The sequence below is a fragment of the Balearica regulorum genome, chromosome Z (assembly GCF_011004875.1).
Source record: "Balearica regulorum gibbericeps isolate bBalReg1 chromosome Z, bBalReg1.pri, whole genome shotgun sequence".
In the NCBI taxonomy this organism is placed as follows: Eukaryota; Metazoa; Chordata; class Aves; order Gruiformes; family Gruidae; genus Balearica; species Balearica regulorum.
In genome coordinates this window covers 86,824,119-86,844,707 of record NC_046220.1, presented here as the reverse complement: position 1 = coordinate 86,844,707, position 20,589 = coordinate 86,824,119, and the positions used below count along the sequence as shown (strand labels likewise).

Here is a 20,589-nt window from a genome sequence, read left to right as displayed (position 1 = left end):
CGTTAGCTCCCACCAATCGTTAGAAAAACGAGGGTGTTCTAGGGGAAGGAGAGAGCTGATGGTATTAGTAATGCCGAAGTTGTACCTTAGAGAGTAAAGACCTGAGTAATTAAAAGCTTACCTACCTGATGCACCCCCCAAAGGTGTGTTTCATATGAACTTGATGCTAATGAAACGTTTATGAAATACTAACACTGTCAATAACGTAGTTTTACAGAAAAGAGGTGATCAGGCCAGCTTACTGAAACGCACGGTTTTGATGATAAAAGTCACGCCTGTGATGTGGCAAGACTTCTGAAAGGTATTCGGTGCAGCCTTCCACGTTCCTGTGAGAAAGGGCAACGAGACCTAACGAACAGATGGATTAAGTATCGGTTAATCGATGGGGTCTGGATTGCAGCTGTAAAGAGAAATGCTGCTGAGTTGGGGCATTTCTCCTGGGGTCCCCAAAGGGCCTGTCCTAACCTAAAAGCCAGGCCAAACCTGCTGCTGACAGAGCTCGAGGAGAACACCCAGAGGGTTTGGGGTCGGGGAGGAAAAACCCGAAGAGCACAATCCTTGAGAGCATCCTGGGCTGGCTGGGCTTGCCGGCATCCCTCCGGCCCCGAGGAGCCTCATCTTTTGGTTTGTCAGCTACGATGGTGGGACTCAGACCACGTCTAAGGCACTCACATGCAGAAAATAAATCGACAATTACTTACATAAATTAACAGTTCGACCTAAACCAGGACCTACTGGTCAGAGGTTGAAGCTAAAGCAAAGTCAAACTAGAAAGAAAATAAAGCTTTAGTAATGAAAGTCATTCGCTACTGAAACAAATTATGACGGTTCTGGCAGGTTTTCGGTTACTGGACCACTCAAGATGGAGATGAGATGATCTTCTGGAGACACACCTTGCCCGGTGATGCCCTGCCCCACGCGGAGGTCAGACCTGAGGATCGCCGAGATCCCTCCTCGCTTCTCCTGCCCTCCGCCCGGGAGCCGCCACTCATCAGCTCCCTCCATTTACAATTCTGCTTTCCTGAGAGAGACATCACCCGTGATGAATACACTCCGAACTGCTAAATGCCGCTCTGGAGACCGCCGATGTCACTCTGATGGATGTGGCACCAGGCACGATTAAAAAAATTAAAAAAAAAATAAAATTCTGTTCTTACAGGGAACTTGGGTGCTCCCTAGGTGCGGGGGGGCTCAGCATCTCCCGCAGGGCTGCTCCGCACGCCGCCCGATGGGGAAATCCTCCCGCAGAGCCTTCACCTCCCATCGTCTGGCTCGGCATGCCGTGCTTTTGAAGGACTTCAAGGTATTCTGGTCACAAACCCGCTACTTCTCCAGCAACGGAAAGTGCTGAATGGATTCAACAGCAAATATCGTATGCATTTATTTCTAAAAATATGCCAAAGTTTAACTAGTATTTCAAATAATTCTAATTTAAGCTTCAGAACAGAGTTCCTTGTGCAGTTTAATACTAGAAAATTGCATATTGTGGAACAGTCCTACTCACGAAAAAACAAAGAAATCCCCCGTAGAGGCAGTTCACAGTAGTAACCTAAAGTACAGTGTAAAATAATATTAGTGGAAAAGACAGAACTATTGCAAAGGAGTCCTCCCCACGATCTCCTCCAAGATATGGCTCCTTAGTAGTAAATTATAAGGGAAAGAATTTGAAAAAAAGCCGGTAACTTATTAACTAAAACAAAGCAGATAAACTGATATTTCTACTTGTCATAATTATTTTGCAACTTATTGTCAAAGCACTTAAAATCTTAAGAGTGATCTTGACATTTTATATCATCTCACTTTCATGACAGGCTTTTTTGTTTGGTTTGGGGTTTTTTGTTGGGTGGGGTTTTTTTTTTCCCCCTCCTTGAAACCCTGGTGAATTCTTCTGACTATTCCCCCGTTTCCGAAGCGAGCTGACAGAGTGACAGAGCCTCCCGCAGCCTTTCCCTGCCATCCGCAGCACCAGAGCGTGACCGGACGCGGTTGCGTCGCACGGGATCCCCTTCCCGCGGGTCCACGGCCGCCGTGCGGGACGCGGCCCCAGCGCGGGGTGCAAAGACAACCCTAAGCCGGCTCCCGCGCCTCGCCCCCCGCCTATCCAACCGCTCTCCAGCTGCTCTGCGGGCGGATCGGTGCCTTCCAGAGCCGCGGCGCAATAAGATGGTATGTTTTATTACGAGCGTCATGGAGACGGTGTGAAAAATCAAGAGCCATCGGCAGCAAGCGGCAATGGGTCAATACTGTTCACCGAGACGTCGTGCAGATAATCAACAACAAGGCCCTGGGTTCTCGCTGCGCTGCAAACAGCTGAAGGGCAAATCAATACAGCCATGGGAAGGACACTGCCCGGCTCCGCTCCCCGCAGCACGCCGCTCCCGCAGGAAAGCGCCCCGCAACCCCCGTGAATCCCCGTTCGGCTCGGGTCTGAGCCTGGGCGTTGGGAACACCGAGGAACGCGTGGAAAATATTTAATAAATAATAGAAAGGAGGGGAAAAAAAACCAAACCCAACATCTCATCTCTAGGTTAAATTATGGTAACAATTAGGTAAAAAATAAAAAAGGTATGTATTTGGAATTTTCATGATGTAATACAAAAGGGCTGCAATTTTCATTCTGATTTAATGTTTTCAAAATAAACTAAAATCTAAACCCCCTGAAATAAGATATTTGCTTGAAAATAAAATGTGGACCAGTTAAAAATTTTACGTATTGTAATTAATAAACTATCTTTAAAACCGATTAGGAAGAATTCACACGTTAATAGGCACATCTGTACAACAGCAACAACGCAAACCCAAAGCAAAATACTGAAACGCAGATAACTGGCTTTGGGGCAACATTTACCCGTAGTATTAATAATTGACACCTTCCTAAATAAGTGATACTAATACTGCAAATTTTACTGGAAAAACCCTCTCATATATAAATGTTGATCTATTATTTGTTAGAAAAGGTGGTCCCTGATGTCCGTCATTCTATTAATCATGAGATGTAATTTCTCAGTCAGAACGTACAACCACCTTTCTTGAAAACAAAATAAAAACGTGCTGGAAGGAAAGAAACCCCATAGAAAATGTTTTTGTTTCTCTTATTACAGTTAAAACGCCTCCCTTTTTCCTTCAAGCAGATCGGAACATTCCTGTCGTCAGCACCCTATTTCACCCGGAGCGTGAAAAGGAAGGCAGCACATTCAGAGCGCATCTTCAGGCCAGCAGTTTGCTCTACCGCTGATAATTACTACAGAATTTTCTACAAACTATGAACCGTGCTAAATCTGTAACACAATTTGAGTTACACAAACCCCCATGCTGCTCAGATCTTGCCATCAACTGAATTTAAAAGGGATTATTTTTTAGCACGGCTGCGAGACACGAAACCCCAACATTTTAAGCTTTATTTTCACCACCGTAACTACGCTAGCACGCACGGCGGTACAGTACCAGATTATATTTTCACAAATTATTCAACGCAAACACCGCAAAATCAAAAGCGACCGCAAACAAAGAAATCTTTTCCTTTTATGCAGATTTCTGCTATTTTCTTCAGGCATCTCCAGAGCAACGCGGCTTTGGCGCAGCGGGGCGGCACCGTGGGTGCCAGCGACACCCCGACACCCGCCTGCCTCACCCCCGCGCAGCATCCCCCCCCCAGCAGCACCCACGGGGCCGGGCAGCAAAGATCTCGGAGCGAGATGAGGAACACACGCGAGGAACTCCTCGCGCTTCCGCACTGAGCCAGCGGACAGGTCTTACAGCAACCGCCGGCTGGCGCTGGGGACGGAGACCCTGCCTGCCTGCCTGCCCTCCCTGCCCGCACTCCTGCCCGCAGCCCCGAGCGCTCCACTCGTACAGCTGCTCCCCGCTTGCCCGGAGGGATCCCCAGCACCTCGAGCAGACAGGGATCAAACGCCCCGCTGCAAACAAGGCTCCCGCAGGCTCCTGCATCCCACCCGAGTTCGCTTCACCTCTGAAACGAGAAGGTTTCTGGTTTGCAGCACCGGAGACGCTGCGCAGACCGAGTAGCAAGGGAAAGATGTTCAGTTCTGGGGGGGGAAAAAAAAAAAAGCAGAAAGCCCTTCTCCGTCTCCAGGAGGGATCGCCTGCTTTTGCGTGCGACCCAAAGGAACGGGAGCACGTCGGTACGGGCACAGGTTCCCCCTGAACAGTCTTAGGAGCGTCAGGCAGACGGCTGGTGGAGCATGGGCCACATCAAGCCCGTAATCTCCGTCTCCCGGGAAGCTCGGAGAAACCCGCTGTTCTCTCGGCTTTTTGAGAAACACAAAGAACAACATTTTTCAGCGACGCTTTATCTACCTCCGGTCTTACACAGGCGGCGTACAGAACTCAGGGCTTGATGGCTGCTGCCGCCGGTAAGCGCCCCGGTGCTGCTCCCCAAAGGCTTTCCCGCAGCCCAAGGCACCGATGGGCAGAGGCAGCGGGGCGGGACTGAGCCGGGGGACCGAGCGCTGACACGGAGCGGGCACGGCTCAGGAGGCGGCTGCTGTCCCGACGGTCCCACCGGCCACGGCGCACTGAGCCCCGGCTCCAGCGGGGCCAGGACGGCACCCGCTCGCCCTTGGCCAAGGAGAAGGACGCTGGCTGTCTACAACGGCCTTCGCAGCCGAGGTTTAAGCCGCGATGGTTTAACTGATGGAGAGCTTTATTCCCTAACGCTCTCCAGAGCCGCTGCTCCCGGTACTGCCTGCGACCACAGAAGGCGACCGTGCCTTAGTCTGCCTTTGGCGTGAAAGAGAAGAAAAACTCAAAGGTGTGCTTCCCCACGCGACTTCCGGAGCCGTGGGGCTTCGACGGCCCGAGACCCCCACCCCACGCTAAAGGACGGCCTTCCAGTAACTGGGATACAAACCACCCACACCGCTGCCGGAGCCAGTAACAAATCTGAAGGGAGAAGAGGAGGTTCTGCATTACGGGAACACGCACGGGCACAACGGGCACACGTCAAAGACGTGAGCCTTGGCACGCAGTTTCATCTGGCAAAAGAATATTCAGCTAAAAAGCCACTCAAAGTTCTGCTTTTGTGGGGTTTCATAGAAGACAAGGAGGAAAGAAGATCTGGGGAAGCTCGGCGGTAAGGCTGGAATGAACACTGAAGTCAGTCTGTGTGCAGCCCAGGACATAAATGAATATTTTTGCCTGAGGAGGATTAAGAAAAATGGAGAGTACATTACGGAGAAGGAGTTTTGAGAGTCCCCTGTTCTTTTCACCTTTCAAAGCAAAGGCTGAAAGAGAGCGTTAAGGGTGCCTGTAAATAAGGCAGAAGGGTAAAAACCAAGGAGAGGAACCGGTTATTGAACTAAAGGTCAATGGTGGTACAAAGACTTAGATAGCCATAACTATATTGGCGTGGGAATTAAAAAAAAAAAAAAAAAAGATTTCTAACCCTTGATATTTTAACCCATCAATGTTCTGGAACAACCTTCCACTGGGCTTCGAGAAACCCAAGGCTTTTTCAGATGGCGCTTGCTCAGCTGATACCAGAGAAAACGTGGTGCTTGCTGCAGCAGAACAGCCTTCGCCTCCCATGGAGGTCCCACCTGCAACAGCCACAGGTTACTGTCTCCCCTTCTGCTTATCTCAGCGTTAATCTCAATTAAATATATCCTTAACGATGAGTATAAACGGGGAGCGCGTGTGGAAGGGGAAAGCAGTTCCCCCTCTTCTTACCCAGTTAGTAATTCTGCGTCCTGACTAAAACCAGCTTACGTGTGAGTTGTCACGGGGCAGCTAACAAAACGTTCATATGTATTTCGAACTTCTACTTTCAAAACACGAACAGATTTACTAAATGCAAAATTATGTTTATGGCTTCAGGAAAAGATTCAAAGAATCATTTTTTTTTTTTTTTTTTTTTTTTAAACTGTGAATGTGAAAGCAATTTTTTGATAGTGTGTTTCTGGTAACCTTGGTCAAGGGACATTATAAGCAGCAAGAAACAGGACGAGCTTCAGGTAGTCGGTGGTCTGTGTCAGCCAAGCGGCTCTCTTGGTAGAAACGAAGCAGCGATCAGTAAGGAAAGCGAAAGGGCCCCAGGGGGAGAGCAGGAGGGAGGGTGGCTGGCCGCGGGCTCTCCCTCTGCGTCACAGCGGGGCCCTCATCCTCACCGGTGCTCCCCCGGGAGCGTCCCAATTCGTGCTCCATTTAAACATACCAAGGCAATTCAAATATTTTCATAAAGGTTTGGAAAGGCTTTTGTAAAAAATTCAATTAAAAATGTGAGCTTTTTTCCAATTTCAAAACTTTTTCAGCTACACAATCCTGAAGCTATTTCACGCCTTCTGAGAGGCCTGAAATCGCAACCCTGAGAATTAACTTAAAAGATCAGATTTGGAATAAGAAACCTGTATCCAATAGATGGCGTTGCCCCCTAATAATCATATGCATGGCACTCACCAAATTTCTCTCCCATGAATAATAATAAAATCTGCAAAGGACGCTGCCCTAATTATCCTGAAAGTCCCTTCAGTCATGCCCATCTCCGCTTTCCACGATCTATGTGGAATCTGATTAAGAAAATACGAAAATGGGTGTTGTGAATATTCACCAAGGCACCCACTTAACCGAGCGAATCGCTCAGACACTTTGCTGGTGGGAACGCGGAGTTAGGCGCAGGAGCCCAAGAGCACAGACTGCCAGCTGCCAGGGAGCAGAGCTCTGGAGAAAAGGCTGGCAGACGCCAGCTGCGCCCGGCCCCTTCAACAGCTGGCGGGCACCGCACAGCATCCCTTCAAAAGGGACTGAAGGGAAGAGGCAAGAGGAGAAAACGAAGGTATTTTTAGGATGCCTGCCAAACCAGGGGTGCGTCAAGCCAGAGGGATGATTCGGATGGAAGATTTAGCCCTAGACATAGGCGCAGCTGTAAGCACGCTTTGCTGTCCTGCCTACCAGCACTCTGGGCTTCTGCAGAACTGCTGCGGACCACCAGGTTGTGTAAGGTGTGGTACAGACCCACCCGGAGCTCACACGGCGAAGCCAGACGTGCCACGATTACCCCGGGTACTAACGAACTCCTCCGCTCACCTTGGAGCGGGCTCAGCAGCTGCAGTAGGAATCAGAGAAGGATAAAAGTGCAAGGACGACAGCACGGGGTAAATGCTGCTGCCGAACGGAAGGATGGGTTTCCTCGCCACTCTCCTTGTGCTCTGAAAACAGATGCAAGGAAGCGCACAGCTCTGCTCTCCACCTCTCCAACAGCATCAGGAATTAGCTATTAGATTGAGATGCCAAGACGTCTGGACTCGGCGTGCTCTGTTTTCAGGGCGACGACGCACACTGACGGGGACCGTGGTCTGCGTGTCCCCACGGCCAGCGGAGATGCTGAGCTGCTCCATCACGCCAGCTGCTGAGTAAATGGGGAAAAAGCCACGCCACGCCACGCGCAGCCTCCTCACCCAGACAATCAAAGGAACGCGTTTGGAAAGAGGGATACGCACAGCTCTGCAGCACGGTGGTCATCTCGGCCAGGGCTGCAGAACAGCAAAAATGCTCAGTGACATCGGATACAGCGATAGACAGCAGTTCTTGTGGACCCATTTTGTAGCTGAATTAATAAATCATGATCCAAGTGACTTAAGCTAAAACAAGATAGAGCAGCCCACGTTTCCTATTTGCTTGCATTACATAGCTATTTATAAAATGAATCTGGCCATCTCGGCTTCCATAAGTCTGCAAAACAAAAAATACCGGAACATACAATGTTGTCAGCAACTAGATTTGGAAAATAAAGCCCAGAATTTCAGAACAGACACTGAACCAGCCGTGTACACCTGAGCACGTGGTTCTGCCAGCAAAGTGCTGAGTGACACCGCAGATCCAGCAGGAAGAAATCTGTGCTACCTTCTCTACGATGCACACTTTGTAAGGACTAAAGATAACAGCTTTCAGAAACAACAACAAAAATATATTTACAGACACACACAAAAGAATAAGGCAGATTCAAAATACAGATATTTTATCCAGGCTTTACATAAAGACTATTGAAATTCAATGAGAAGTATTAGCTGATCACATTGTACAAGGAATAATAAAGAACATGACTAATGAACTTTTCTGAAAAGATAAGGCAAATACTTTGTCATTTCCACATTTTTAATTCCAAGCACTCATTTCAACCTTATCCTTAAGTATATCCTCTTCTAGGTCACTGGTAACTGGTGAGAAAATATGCATCTTATCGAACATCAGAAAAGCGTAAATACCTCAAGCATACGTATCACGGCGTTTTGTAGAGAGGAGTTTTAGAAAAAAAACCAAACAACCCTCAGTGGATTTTCTCTGTGACTTCTATAGTAGATAAGTATACTGCTATAAACCTTAACTTTTAAAAATCAGCTTTCCATTTGTTTGAGAGCAGGGGTATCACCTCATTTTAGGCTTGCATTATTAACCCATCTGTGGCACCCATTCAGTTCCAGTGAATGAAGACAGTAGGGCTCTATATACTTTGAGTCCTTCATTAAACTATTGATCCCCTCAGCATTATCCATAATGTTCCAGCAGCTCAGCATGTCAACTGATGCAGAGCTGCCTGCTCTTTCCTTTCAATAACTTCCACACTTTATGGGGAGGAAGTCACAATGATTTATTTACCTGACATTTCCCAGTCCGGATGTCGTAGAGGGCCACTGAACCATGGCGAGCTCCCACTGCTATTCTGTGACTCCGCTCGTAATAGCTGACCATGTAGAACCTGAATTGAACATTATAACAAGTAACAGGTGAGATCTGACCTGCCTGCATGATGTTAAAATTAATTTGCAATGCCATGGGGTAATTAACATTAGTGCTAGATCAGAGATTTGATTTAAAAATCCATCAGCTGCCAGTTTTCATACTTGGCATTCAGCAAACAAAGCCAACTGATGTTTGATACGTTACCGCGGAATCAGAGCAGATTTATTTATTTCTATTACGCAGTGTTGAACGCTTCCATTGAGTTTGGGAATAATCTATGTGATAATCACCAGGTCCCTGAATATCCACATGCATATCTATTTACAGTGGAACACCACAATAATGCTGGGCGTCAAATGGTTAAACAAGACAATCTCAACACCCTGAATGATTTCAAAGCACTTTTCCTTAAAAATCAAACGAGAAAGATTGAGAGAAAGCACAGGGAAAAATATGCAAACTCAGAAATTGTTGTTTGGCATTGGGGCAGGAGGAAAAAAAGCAAACATTCTCTAATCCAATAACATCCTTCAGGTGAAAAGCACCAAGAAGCAAGCAACAGTCTTTAGCATTCAGGCATCAACTTGAATTCAAACAATTGCAAAATTCTTGAAACACAAGAGAGTCAAAATCCTTATTTCAAATTCAAATCTTTGGGAACATCATTGTGCCTTTCTTCTAAAAGGAAGAGCAGAGCTGTGAAAACTGCCGACTGCATGTCCAATTACAGTTTAATTGTACAGTTAGACTTTACTATAACACCAGCCGCCAGAGATTTCTAGAATCAGTCTATAAAAATATGTTGTTGACCACATTTGTGGCTTCAAAGAACAAATCTTACAATGATGTATCTCTGGGTTCTTCAGGATTCTTAGAGTGCCATAGCAACTGCTCTCGTACAGGTACGAGACACTTGTTTCTGCAGTGCAGGATGGCAGTCGGGAAGAAAAACAGCATGAAACATGAAAGTGTTAGAAAAAAAAAAAAAAGAGAAGCGCTAGTTGTTGTGCAGGAGAAAGGGCAAGACTAGGTAGCTGAGATGCACTTTTGCATCCCCGTCCACCCACCCATCTCTGAGGACATCTGTTGTGCCCACCATCCCTGCCCACTCGCTGCTTCCAGCTTCGCTCCGGGACTCTCCGGGAACCTCCCACGTACCAGCACCCTCCGAGGCGCTGCCCCCCGACGTGCCGTGGCCCCCAGCACCCACAGCCGGCCGCCTCGGGCCAGGCTCGCCCCCGGCACGGGAGGCGTTGCAGCGGCGGGACACAGAGGGCTTCAAGCACGACCAAAGGGAAGGTGCCGACGGTGACAGACCCGACAGCTCTGCTGGCAACCCCCACTCCAGAGGGCAAGGCAAAGACAAAACCGACTTTGGCTACAACAATTATTTCCCTTTCTAACTCTTACTCTACCTGGCACGGCCAAGCAGTACAGCAAAGACCTTCAGGACAGCCCACCAGGCATCAGACGTGCCGTCCCGCACGGCCACGTGCTGTGGGTGGCGCGGAGCCCTCCCTTCCCAAAGCGTACCGCAGCTTCTTACGCTCCCTTTTCCTGAGACACGGAAATATTTCCAGGCCACGCAGCGCCTCTGCGACTCGCTTCTGCCGCCAGCATCTGCCTCATCGATCTACTCTTCGTATTCATTTGGTCAGCAGCGGCCACACAACTTATTTATTATTGAGTAATAATAATAATAATAATAATAAGTTTCTCATTTATTATTAAGATGACAAAAAGGAGTGCTTAGGAAAAATTAAAAGCTGTTGGTAAACAGCTAGGGAGCAGGAGAGGCAGGAGCCAGTCCTGAGAATAAAGCAAAGGGATAACGCCGTGGGCAAACAGGTACGGCAGGGCGTAAAGCCCGCCGCACATGGTGAATAAGGCACGGACTGCAGTAACAGAGCCTTCACATTTTTCACCGTTTCACAGCAAACTGCAAGCACCTGCACAATTACAGTGGTGCCCCAGGTGAATGGGGAGGGGGCTATTTTTAAGGCTGTTTTATATAACCAGAAAACTCAGGATTTATATAGAAATTTATAAAAAAACCCCATACGCTGCTTGATCATTACAAGTAAAATGGACTACAACAGAAAGTTTCTATATAAAATGGTTTATATCCCCATTAATCCTATTACACTACTGAACGGGCACAGTCCACTTGCCTCCCCCAATAGATTTAGAAAGAGAACATCACATACTATTATATGTAAGCAAACAGCATTTCTCTCCTTACTGCATTTAAATGCCCATTTAGACAGAGCGCTGAGTCAGTATTTTGCTTTGAAAAGAAAAATCCATCAGGCTACATAACAACAGAGGCTTTGGGGAAAAATGCTTCAAGGAAATAGAAAATTAAACTCAAAATAATCTAAAAAAATTTACTCCTTAAACTGACATTCAGTTGTCAGCTCTTTAGCCTCATTCTTTATCTTTCATTTAGCATTGCTACAGCCAGGCATAGATTTAAATATTTTAATCCTTTGCACCCCTTTCTAAACCTCTGCGTGGTTCGGTTCAATAGAGAACGATGTGCCAGCGTATATTTAGCCTACGCTACGAATCCGTTTTTGCAAGCTGGTGCATCCATACCCATAGTTGGCATCTTAACGCAGACCCTGCTCCGAGCGCCGCCCCGTTACCGCTCTGCGGAGCAGCCGCGGTCGGCCAGCAGCCCGCTCCTTCTTCCAGCCTTCGGAGGAGCTCTGCCGGAACTGACGGCATTGTGCTGCCGTTGCTGGTTCCGGTAATCCGCGTCGTTACAGGCAGCGCCGCCACCTGCGCACAGCCTTCCCGCCTACCCTTTCCAAAGGGAAACCGGAACGGAAGATGGCCCAGCGTTCCCCTGCGATCTCCTCGCCCTCACCACTCTCTTCCGGGCGTACGCACAGGTCCTGCGCAATCCAAGTGAGCGTCCGGACAACGCAGGGGGTGACACGCTGCAAAAGCCGCGCAAAAGCTGGCATCGTGCCTAGGCTAGCCCCCCGGACGCCACGCTGCAGGGTGGGAACTCAGCGTAAGCGAGCTGGGTCCTTACCCGTTAGGAAAACGAACTTTCTCCTTCCACCCAATGCTTGCAAGCACCCTCGCCAGTTGGGAACGGGGCTGCGTTGAGGCCGACACCGGAGAAGCCAGCAGCAGCAACGCTGTGCTTCAGTGACGGCCCACCAACTCGTCAAACCTGAATATAGCCACATGAAACCCTTGCTAGTTTAAACTTAATCTATCTTCCCGCGTGAGACCGTACCGTTACCCAAACTGCTCTAACTCAGCAGCTGTGAGCTGACCAAGCAGAGTCCATCAGGGAGCACTCAGCTGTAATGCAACTGCTGACTCGGGAACGTGCTCAGGTCAAACGGAATTTTGCAGCCTTCGTTATTATTAGCCCTCGCAATTTTAAAGAAACTCAGAAATATTTCCTGTTTGTTGCATTGTACCCCAACACTTATTTTATTTTGAGAAGAAACGGGTTTGAACTGAGCATGCCAAAAGGTATTACGATCCTCTATAAAGAATCCCACTTACGGGAAAACCAAATAGACATCATCATCGTCTGCCATAAGGTACGCTATCCAAAATACCCACACCGATGGATTTACCTCGTCACCACCCATCAGGATTGAGTCATGCTCACAGCAATTAGCAGCACGACCGCTACTTTTGTACAACAGTAAGAGCAGCTGAAAACCCGAGAGGAAGGATAAGCAGGTCCGTTAACGCAGCACACGGCTGCTCCCAACCCGGGGTTCAACGTTCTGCTGGAACAGAAACGGGGATTCCGAGAGACCGCAGAGGCACCACACGTTTCCCATTAGAACCACGAGTAAGGAACTTCTACAACACCGAGCGCTGAGACACCCGAACAATTTTGCCACCGCTGGCGTGCACACAATGCAGTACAGCAGGAAGAGCGCTGGGATGTTGGGAGAATTAACGATAGGATTATATCAAAGTGCTTCCACTTGGAATCTCTCCAGAGATTCAACCATTTGCTAAAATCTGATGAAAATTTCCATTGGGCTGAATGATCACATCGGTGGGGTGCTGTATCATTTTTACAATGGCTATAACTATGTAGAGTAGGAAATATTACTAGTAATTTAACAACATTTTAAGATAACGTATCACTATAAAAATACAACAGGAATGGAGAGATTTTTGCACTAATTCCCACTTACTCTTGCATTTACATTTTAAGGTAAGCCTTTTAAAGTATCAGGAAGAAGGAAGATTACCTCTATCAGTATCCTACCTGTCAACAGGATAATTGTTCTTTTCTTGAAACTCTTCAATATTTTAATAGCTTCTTAAATTAAAACGTAATGGTCGGCAGATGATTATTATAATTTATTGGTTATACCAGTTTAATAGTATAACTGGGATATTTATCATAGTCTAAAGAACCTGTAAACGTTCCCGTTTTATAAATCACATTTTACTATTTGAAAGCACCATTTTAAGGGTGAAGTAGAACTACCCCAAGACAAAGACAAAGACAACTGCTGGTGCTGAGCTCCCGCTGAAGGTCAGTGGGAGCCAGCGACTGAACTGCCGCTCGTGCCTCTCGGCGCCCTCCGAGCCACCGACAATGTGAGCACGACAGCCGCCACGCTTCTTTCCCTAGAATTGTGCGGGGAATACTTGTCATTTTACCGAGCTGCCTGTCGCCACAGGTGGAGAATTTTAAACGCTGCCTGAGACATCTCCCCATGCTGCAGCGCGCGGGGCAGCTCTAAGCGCCCAGCACTGCTCTCCTCGCTTTGTGAGTTTAATTTCAATTGAATCTCCTGCATCCAGCACAAGCGTCCCAAAAACGTGCCTAAAGCTGAGGCAGAGGGCAGCTTCCTACCATGAGGAGGAAGGAGCTACTCGCTGCCTACAACAACAACTTTGGAGCCTAACCCGCTCCCTTGGAGGATGCCTGGCAGACAGTCACAGGGCAAGGAAAGCAAGGCTCTGTTCCAGGAAGGCATTTGGTACTTTCTAGTTCTCACCTGCTCCGTTTCCCTGACCTTTCCTATGGGACGGACTGCCACGCTCCCGTGTGACCAGCCCAGGAGGACCAGGAGTGAGCTCCTCCGATAACCATGCCCTACTCAGCGTATGGCTGAGCTAAAAACACTCTTCACATTTGGTGTTTTCAGGGGCAAACGCCATGTAAAAGACTCTGTCATTCTTAAGAAATGCATCCTGCTGGTGACCCTACGATTTTCTTCACAGTATTTTTGGAGGAAGAGCTCACCTGCAGATGGCTGGAAAGCATTCCTGAAGACCCTTTTTCTTAACTAAAGATCCTTCGAGGCAATACATGATGATGTCCATAACCTTGGAAACAAAAAGTTAAAATCATTTGATATATGGTATTTTATGTTTCAAAACAAAAGTTCTGACAGGCAAAACCAGAGAATTTCTGTGCCTGACTAAATCTTTGATATCTAACCTTAAAATACAATTGGGATAAACCAAACAAGAACTGTCTTGCATATGATAAGAGTTTACAACAGCAAGGGTTCTGACATTCAGAGCACCCATAAACAGTTATAAATCAACAAACTACTGCTAAACATAAGCTACTGGAGCTCTGGCTTGAAAAAGGCTTCTGGGTATCAGTATTGAAGTTACCAACCTGTTACACCATTCTTCAACAATACTCATCAGCACCCACAAACGCAACAGATAAGAACGTCCGTGTGATCCCCAGCGTGTCCAAGTATCAGTGCTACGAGCACACCATACCTCCAGAAAATTCTCTCGCTTGGGTTTTTTCCCCAACAATGCAATTTAATGCAATTTAAATGCAATTTAAGCTTTTAAAGTTCAGAAAAAGAGCTAGGTGGTATAAACCAAATCCTCTTCACACACAAAAAGGTTCAGGGTCCACGCAGAAAGCAATTCTACAATTTGACTCCAGGCCAACACATTATTCACTGTGGCATCAAACCCACCAGCAGACATGGCCCAACAGCCTTACCTCCACAAGAAGATCCACGACGTCGGTAGGCATCTTCTCAATAAGTATCTCGATGACCCTCAAGATCTCTCCTTTAGCCCGAGCAAGAGTGGTGGTGTGAATATTCTGCTGAGACTGAGTGTTGGCTGCGAGGGCGGTGTGTCTGTGCACCTGAAAGAGCAGGGTTACACGTGGGAACTCGGACTCCAAATATTCTCCAGCACTTACACGCGCGTGTTACGTTAAGCAAGTCTGCGCTGCGCAGAACGCTTCGCTTTACTTTGAGACTAGGGATCCTTTCTCCCTCCCCGGTGACTCAGTAGAGCCACTAATGGTTATCCTTGATGTAGCTGTTAAAGCAGTTAGACCCTTGTTTAAGTAATTCTTGATCTCATAGAACTAAACGTCAAGATAAGCAAATGCCCGCATCTTGATTCCATGATTTCCACATACTCGCACACCCTTCTTCAGGCATCAGATGGCTGCTTGCTTCGCTGGCCAGCCGCGGACCGTTGTCCATCCTATCGCGTTAGGCCAGCCAGAGCTGGTGGCTGTACCCGGGCTGGCTCGGACGCCTCTGACAGACCCTGCCCAGCCTGCACTGACCTCCCCGCCCTCCAAACCCCACGGGCAAGTCGCCACTCCGTTTTAATCCGTGTTTAACGGGGTCGGGACTGCACTGCCGAGAGAAAGCAGGATTTTACACATTGCTAGTGGAAGCTTAGAATGCCGGGATTAACACCAGGAGTTAAGGCAGACACAGCTCATGGGACTCGGTTAAGCACCACTCCTGTCCTAAGGTTTGGGTGCTTTGGAAAGACCGTTTTGCAGGCATACAAATACCACACTTGCTGTTTCCCTTCCTGGGGAGCAAGGCAGGGCATTCGATTCTCTACTCCTGTGCCGTAAGCCTGGAGCCTCAAATCTCGGAGGAAAAGCCGCTGCGGCCGAGCCAGCAGCCCGGCCCGGCTCACCTCCTTGGCGATGGTGGTGATGAAGGCAGGTGGTCTGGCGGTGGCGATGAGGGAGAGCGCGTGCCGCGCCGAGCGGGCAGAGTCGGCGGCCGGGCTCAGGGGCAGCCCCATTGTGATGCTAAACGGGCACCAGACAAAGAGGGGAGAAAGAAAAGGAGCATTAGAAATATAGAGTGAAAAGATTAGAAACAGCTTATAATGTCAGTTCAAGGTCAACGGGAGCACTCCAACAGTTAGAGTATAATGGACTTCCAACAATGAGCAGTGATTAGGAGTCAGGGTGTTCTATCATCAAATACAAAATCGAATAATTAACCATGAAGATTGAAAACAGTATGTGCATCTGTCCAAAGTGTTAAAAAGGCCTTGTTAACAAATTATCTGTATGTGCTGAATACATATCACCCAACTGAGGACAGGGCAAACGAAGGATGTCTTCCCAAGAATTTACAGTTTATTCTGTCACAACGTTTTAAACCCAGGCTGAAAAACGCCTTGTGCAGAGCAATTCTTAATTCAGCTAAGCGCTGGTTATAGGAAAGTAAACCAAGAAGCTTCTTGAAGAACTAAACCCACCAAATCTATTATTTGGTTTAATTGTCTTTACTGCGTGACTCAGTTGCAGCAGCCTGGTGAGATGACAGCCAGCCCGGTACCCTCTGTGTTCTAATTACTGAAATTATTCAAATCCTCTTTAGAATTTCTAACACCGAGGTTTTCACTGCAATTCTTTGAGTAACAGTAAGGGATTAACTGGCATCTAAATTCCCCATATGCAATGCTTTGATTTGCTACGACAAGATAAATGGGAGAAACAATAAGGTAATAAGTACTACACAAAGCAAAAATAATCTGATATTTGGTAATTGAGAGAATATGTACCTGACAAAGACGACACACGGGTTAATTTTTGGCTGAAAGCTTCCTTTCTTAAACTTGCAGCGTTGCGCATGTCAGGGCAGAGCCCAGTTTCGCCAGGCTGGTTGTAGGTTACCCGGGAACTCCACCAACCCTTCCCATGCCCCCACCCGCTTCAGCGCCGGCACCCAGGCGCCGCAGCACCCAGGTCTCCCTGGGGGGGGCTTTCACCAGGGAAAACCGCAGCAGCGCGGGGAAGAAACGCTGGGGAAAGGGCTACGGGGAGCACAGGGATGAGCTTGCTTCCGTACGGAATTGGGCTTTTATGGAAGGGGAGGGAACACCTGGGAACCAGGGGTGTTGGGATTAACCTGAAACATCCGACCCTTCCCACAAAGGAAACTTTCTCCGACATGACTATTGCAGCAAGGAAAGAGAGACCACGAATCAGTTTGCCGGCTCTAAAATATTTTAAATTTTTCCTATAACAAATAGTCAGAGCAATCCTGCTGCTACTACCGCACTGACCACGCGCCCGCCAAGCAGAAGCTCTAGAAGTTTGGTTTGGGTTTTTTTTTTTCCCCTTTTTAAATAAAGACAAACCAAAACAGCACTAACTGGCCAACACAGAGGCATCCAGTTTTAAAGCATTTCCTACGCCTTAGCTGGTTATACGGCAAGCCTCTGTGAATGCTAAGCGTTCATAAAAGTGAAGCTTTTCGTTAAAGCGACTATGTCATCCAAGCGCACGTTAACAATACAAGATAGTTTTATTGCATGAAAAAAGGTAGTATCTGCAGCCTTCTCTACTTTCAGTGTGATTTCAGATGGTTTAATGCTTCAACAGATGTACATGAGATAAAAATACACTCAATAAAATGATTACTAGTCTGGTGAAAGAATCTTATCTGCAATCTGCAGTTTCAGAAGAACCGGTGCATTTCCGGGTGCCGCGGGCGGCCCCGTTGCCTACGGTACGGCCCCTTACTGCCCGAGCACCAGAGAGCTGCCAGCGGCTCCGCACCACCCGCAACGGAACCGGGCATCTCCCATGCCACAGCCTGCGCCTGGGGATTACTCCTTTAAGGCAGGGCTGCCGCTTCCATCCTCCCACGGCATTCCTTCGACGCTCTTCGAACGGCCGGACGGGAGCGCGCCGCTCCAAACCCCCAGCCTGCCCGCGCTAGGTCAGGCGCTGCTGGCCAGAGGTCCAGCCGCGACCGCTTCGCTCAGCAAACCCGGGAGGCAAAGGGCCGAAAGATCTCTCTTCTTCCTCCTCCGAGCCCCTGGGCTGAGCCCTTCCTTACACCTTAGAGGAGGCTCAGAGAGCTGCCAGCAACCTCCACGGCAGACAAGCCACCGAAAATAAAAGCAGAGTCATGGAGAAGAGTATAACCGCGCCATGCTTCCATCCCTTTAGCATGTCCTATGCTTCCAAATCTGTAAAAACGGGTTTATCGGGGTCAACAACATTCATTCTGCTCTGGAAACAGAGAGTCGGACACAACCTGCTCTCAAAAGAAAAGAGGGAAAGGAGAAACTGAAACAGCCCGAAGACGTGGAAATCGCAACGCATGTTGCACTCCAGGCACGTGGAACCCCCCAAACACACAGCGACAGCATTTCCATCGTGCATCGCCACGAAGCCCACGGAGTTCAAACCCATGGGACTCAAAAGGGCAAGAAAAAGCATCTGTTCGCTTGTTCAAACTCCCAAAATATTTGGGCTAATCTGTCTATCCCCCTCGCGACATCGACGCTGGAGAGCTGCTAACCCAGAACAACTCCTTGTCTTCAGCAGAAGGTATCCCGATGTTTCTTACGCCAGGCTTTGCCTGAGAGTATCCGGGAGATGGGAGGAAAACTACTTTGTCAGAGCCAGGACGGTGAGCACAAAAGGTGGGTTTTCTCCCCAACACCTCAACGAGAGGCCACGGATGAAAACGTAGGAGAAAACGAGCGCGACGTGGCCCTTCCTGAGGCGCACTGAAACCCCCTCTCGGGGGCTCTGTGGGGGGGTTCCTCCTCCTCCTCCCAGCGCTCTTCCACTGACATTGTTTGGGAAAGAGTCACAGAAGCTTACAAACCCGACCGGCTTACTGCCCAGCTTGCTTACGCTCTCGCAGAGGATTTAGGTGGCGTGTGGCAACCGAACACTTACTGATTTCTTTAATTAAGAGAAAGGTGTCTATAGAGGACGACACATTCGCTCTCTCTCTTTTTTTTTTTTTTAAAGTGTCTTTAAATACAATTCTCTGTGCAACATCTGATTTTTATGTTTTTCAAGCCTACAAATTAAATGCTTTGCAACAAAGAACTTCAGGGTGGTTCAAATGAACTATTGTGCCAGAGCAACAACAAGATGAGGTACGGATCACCATTTTACAGACCCGAATTCGCAGAAATACAAACCCGAGTTTATCGCCATTTTCTTTCCCACTCCTCACCATCACTGTATGCATTAAAACGACTGAATCTGAAACCCAGTAACGTCTCTGCAACAATAAAGATGTCCCCATTGGTCTTTCACTTGTAAAACCACCTTTGAACAGAACTTTAAAAATCCCGTAGGGACGTTACAGAGAAAAGCGACGGGCCAGGAAGAAGGGGGATCAGTGGGGCTTTCCGGGGGCTCATTACCTCCCGAAAGCAATCACACCCCCCTGCGCCTCGGCACTTTTTTCTCTCAAAAGGCTTCGCGTTTCTGCCAGCAGCACTTTTCCTTACAGGGTGCTTGGTAAAGCGTGCATTTTCCTGAAAAGCAACAGGCTTTCTGTCAATTCCTGTGGCAGCACGCCGGCAGAGATTAACCCCCCCCGGGGCCGGGCCAGCTGCTCCGCCGGCCCCTTTCAGCGGAAACCCCCCGAGATGGGACGGGCACACCGCACCGAACCCCCACCAAAACCAAAGCAGGTGCAAAGCCAACGTCCAGCGGGAAGCGCTGCCTTTCACACCCAGACTTCTATTCTTGTCTTGAGGAGTTTTAGGACTCCTGGACGTCCAGCCGGAGCCGGCAGCACGTGCCGTCCCTCTCCTCCTCCTCCTGCCCCTGACTTCTCACTGCACCGTAAGCAGACGTGGGAGGAATCGGCTCTGTACGCAGACAAAATGGATGCAGCTTGTCTGTATCGCATGCCTGCAACACCAGAGACGATGTTCTACCTGCAAACGACAGTAAACTCCTGGATTTATTACTGTAGTTATCTGTGCTCTTGAGTCGTGCCTTTCAGCTCCTTTCTAGAAGGAGCCAGCATCCTGCATCATCGGGGAACGATGCTCTCTCCCTTCCAAATCCTCAGCAACTTCCACCACGCCGGTAATCCAAACATCTTGAGTTTTCTGGGAACCAATATACTATTTGAATATTGTTTTCAATGAAACACATTATTTTAATAGATAACTTGTTTATATCTTTAGCACAAGTTAGCACTACTTCAGAGTAATGCTTATGTACTTGCCTATCTACAAAAAATAAAGAAGATGCATTTAAAAAGGTGATTCTTAAAAGACGTGGAAAAGAACAAGGTACCTGGGCAGAGCTGTAGGTCATACCTAGGAAAAGGTAGAGGGAAAAGTTTTGATGGTGATGAACAGGAACGTAGCAATCGGATCTCTACATTTCCATAAAGCAAGGCCAGATGAAAATTTCCTGGGACTAAGAACGTGAAATCTCACCTAAAAGGGAACGGTCTCGATTATCTCTCTTCACTAACAGACTCAAAGGCGGCCGCCGAGCACCAGCCCCGCCAGCGGCACAGAGATGCCGGAGGGACCCGCCGAAGGGCGCAGGGATGGGGCCAGCTCGCCTTTCGGGGGGCGGCTGTCCTGCACGACGGGCGCTCGGCCCCTCTCCTCTCCTCTGGCTGGAGGCTTCGCTTGGATGCTCTGAGGTCAGCGGGAGGGAGAAGAGGGAAGGCGGGTACAGCCCATCCTAGTTAACGGAAACCTCCACAGCAACGCGCCTCAGGCCCCCTCGCATTGATGCGGGCAGCCTTGGCTGAACAGGAGGAACCAAACTCCCCCCTGCGGCATAAAGCCAGCGAGTGTGGTGGTCCTCCTCCTCCTCCTCCTCCTCCTCCAGGAGAGGCTGCAGGTGCCGACGGGCCG

At 48.4% G+C, this 20,589-nt stretch overlaps 1 protein-coding gene across 8 annotated transcripts in view; it reads right to left on the bottom strand.

Annotated features, from left to right (window-relative positions):
• WDR7 (WD repeat domain 7) overlaps positions 1 to 20,589 on the bottom strand; it is a 136,032-nt gene that overhangs the window by 21,139 nt on the left and 94,304 nt on the right. For all 8 annotated transcript variants that reach the window (XM_075740734.1, XM_075740736.1, XM_075740735.1 and 5 more), the window contains 4 exons: positions 15,625 to 15,742; positions 14,672 to 14,821; positions 13,943 to 14,025; positions 8,611 to 8,710 (listed from right to left, as the gene is read on the bottom strand). In XM_075740734.1, the coding sequence (XP_075596849.1) occupies positions 8,611 to 8,710; positions 13,943 to 14,025; positions 14,672 to 14,821; positions 15,625 to 15,742 (451 nt within the window). The remainder of the gene's footprint in view (positions 1 to 8,610; positions 8,711 to 13,942; positions 14,026 to 14,671; positions 14,822 to 15,624; positions 15,743 to 20,589) is intronic.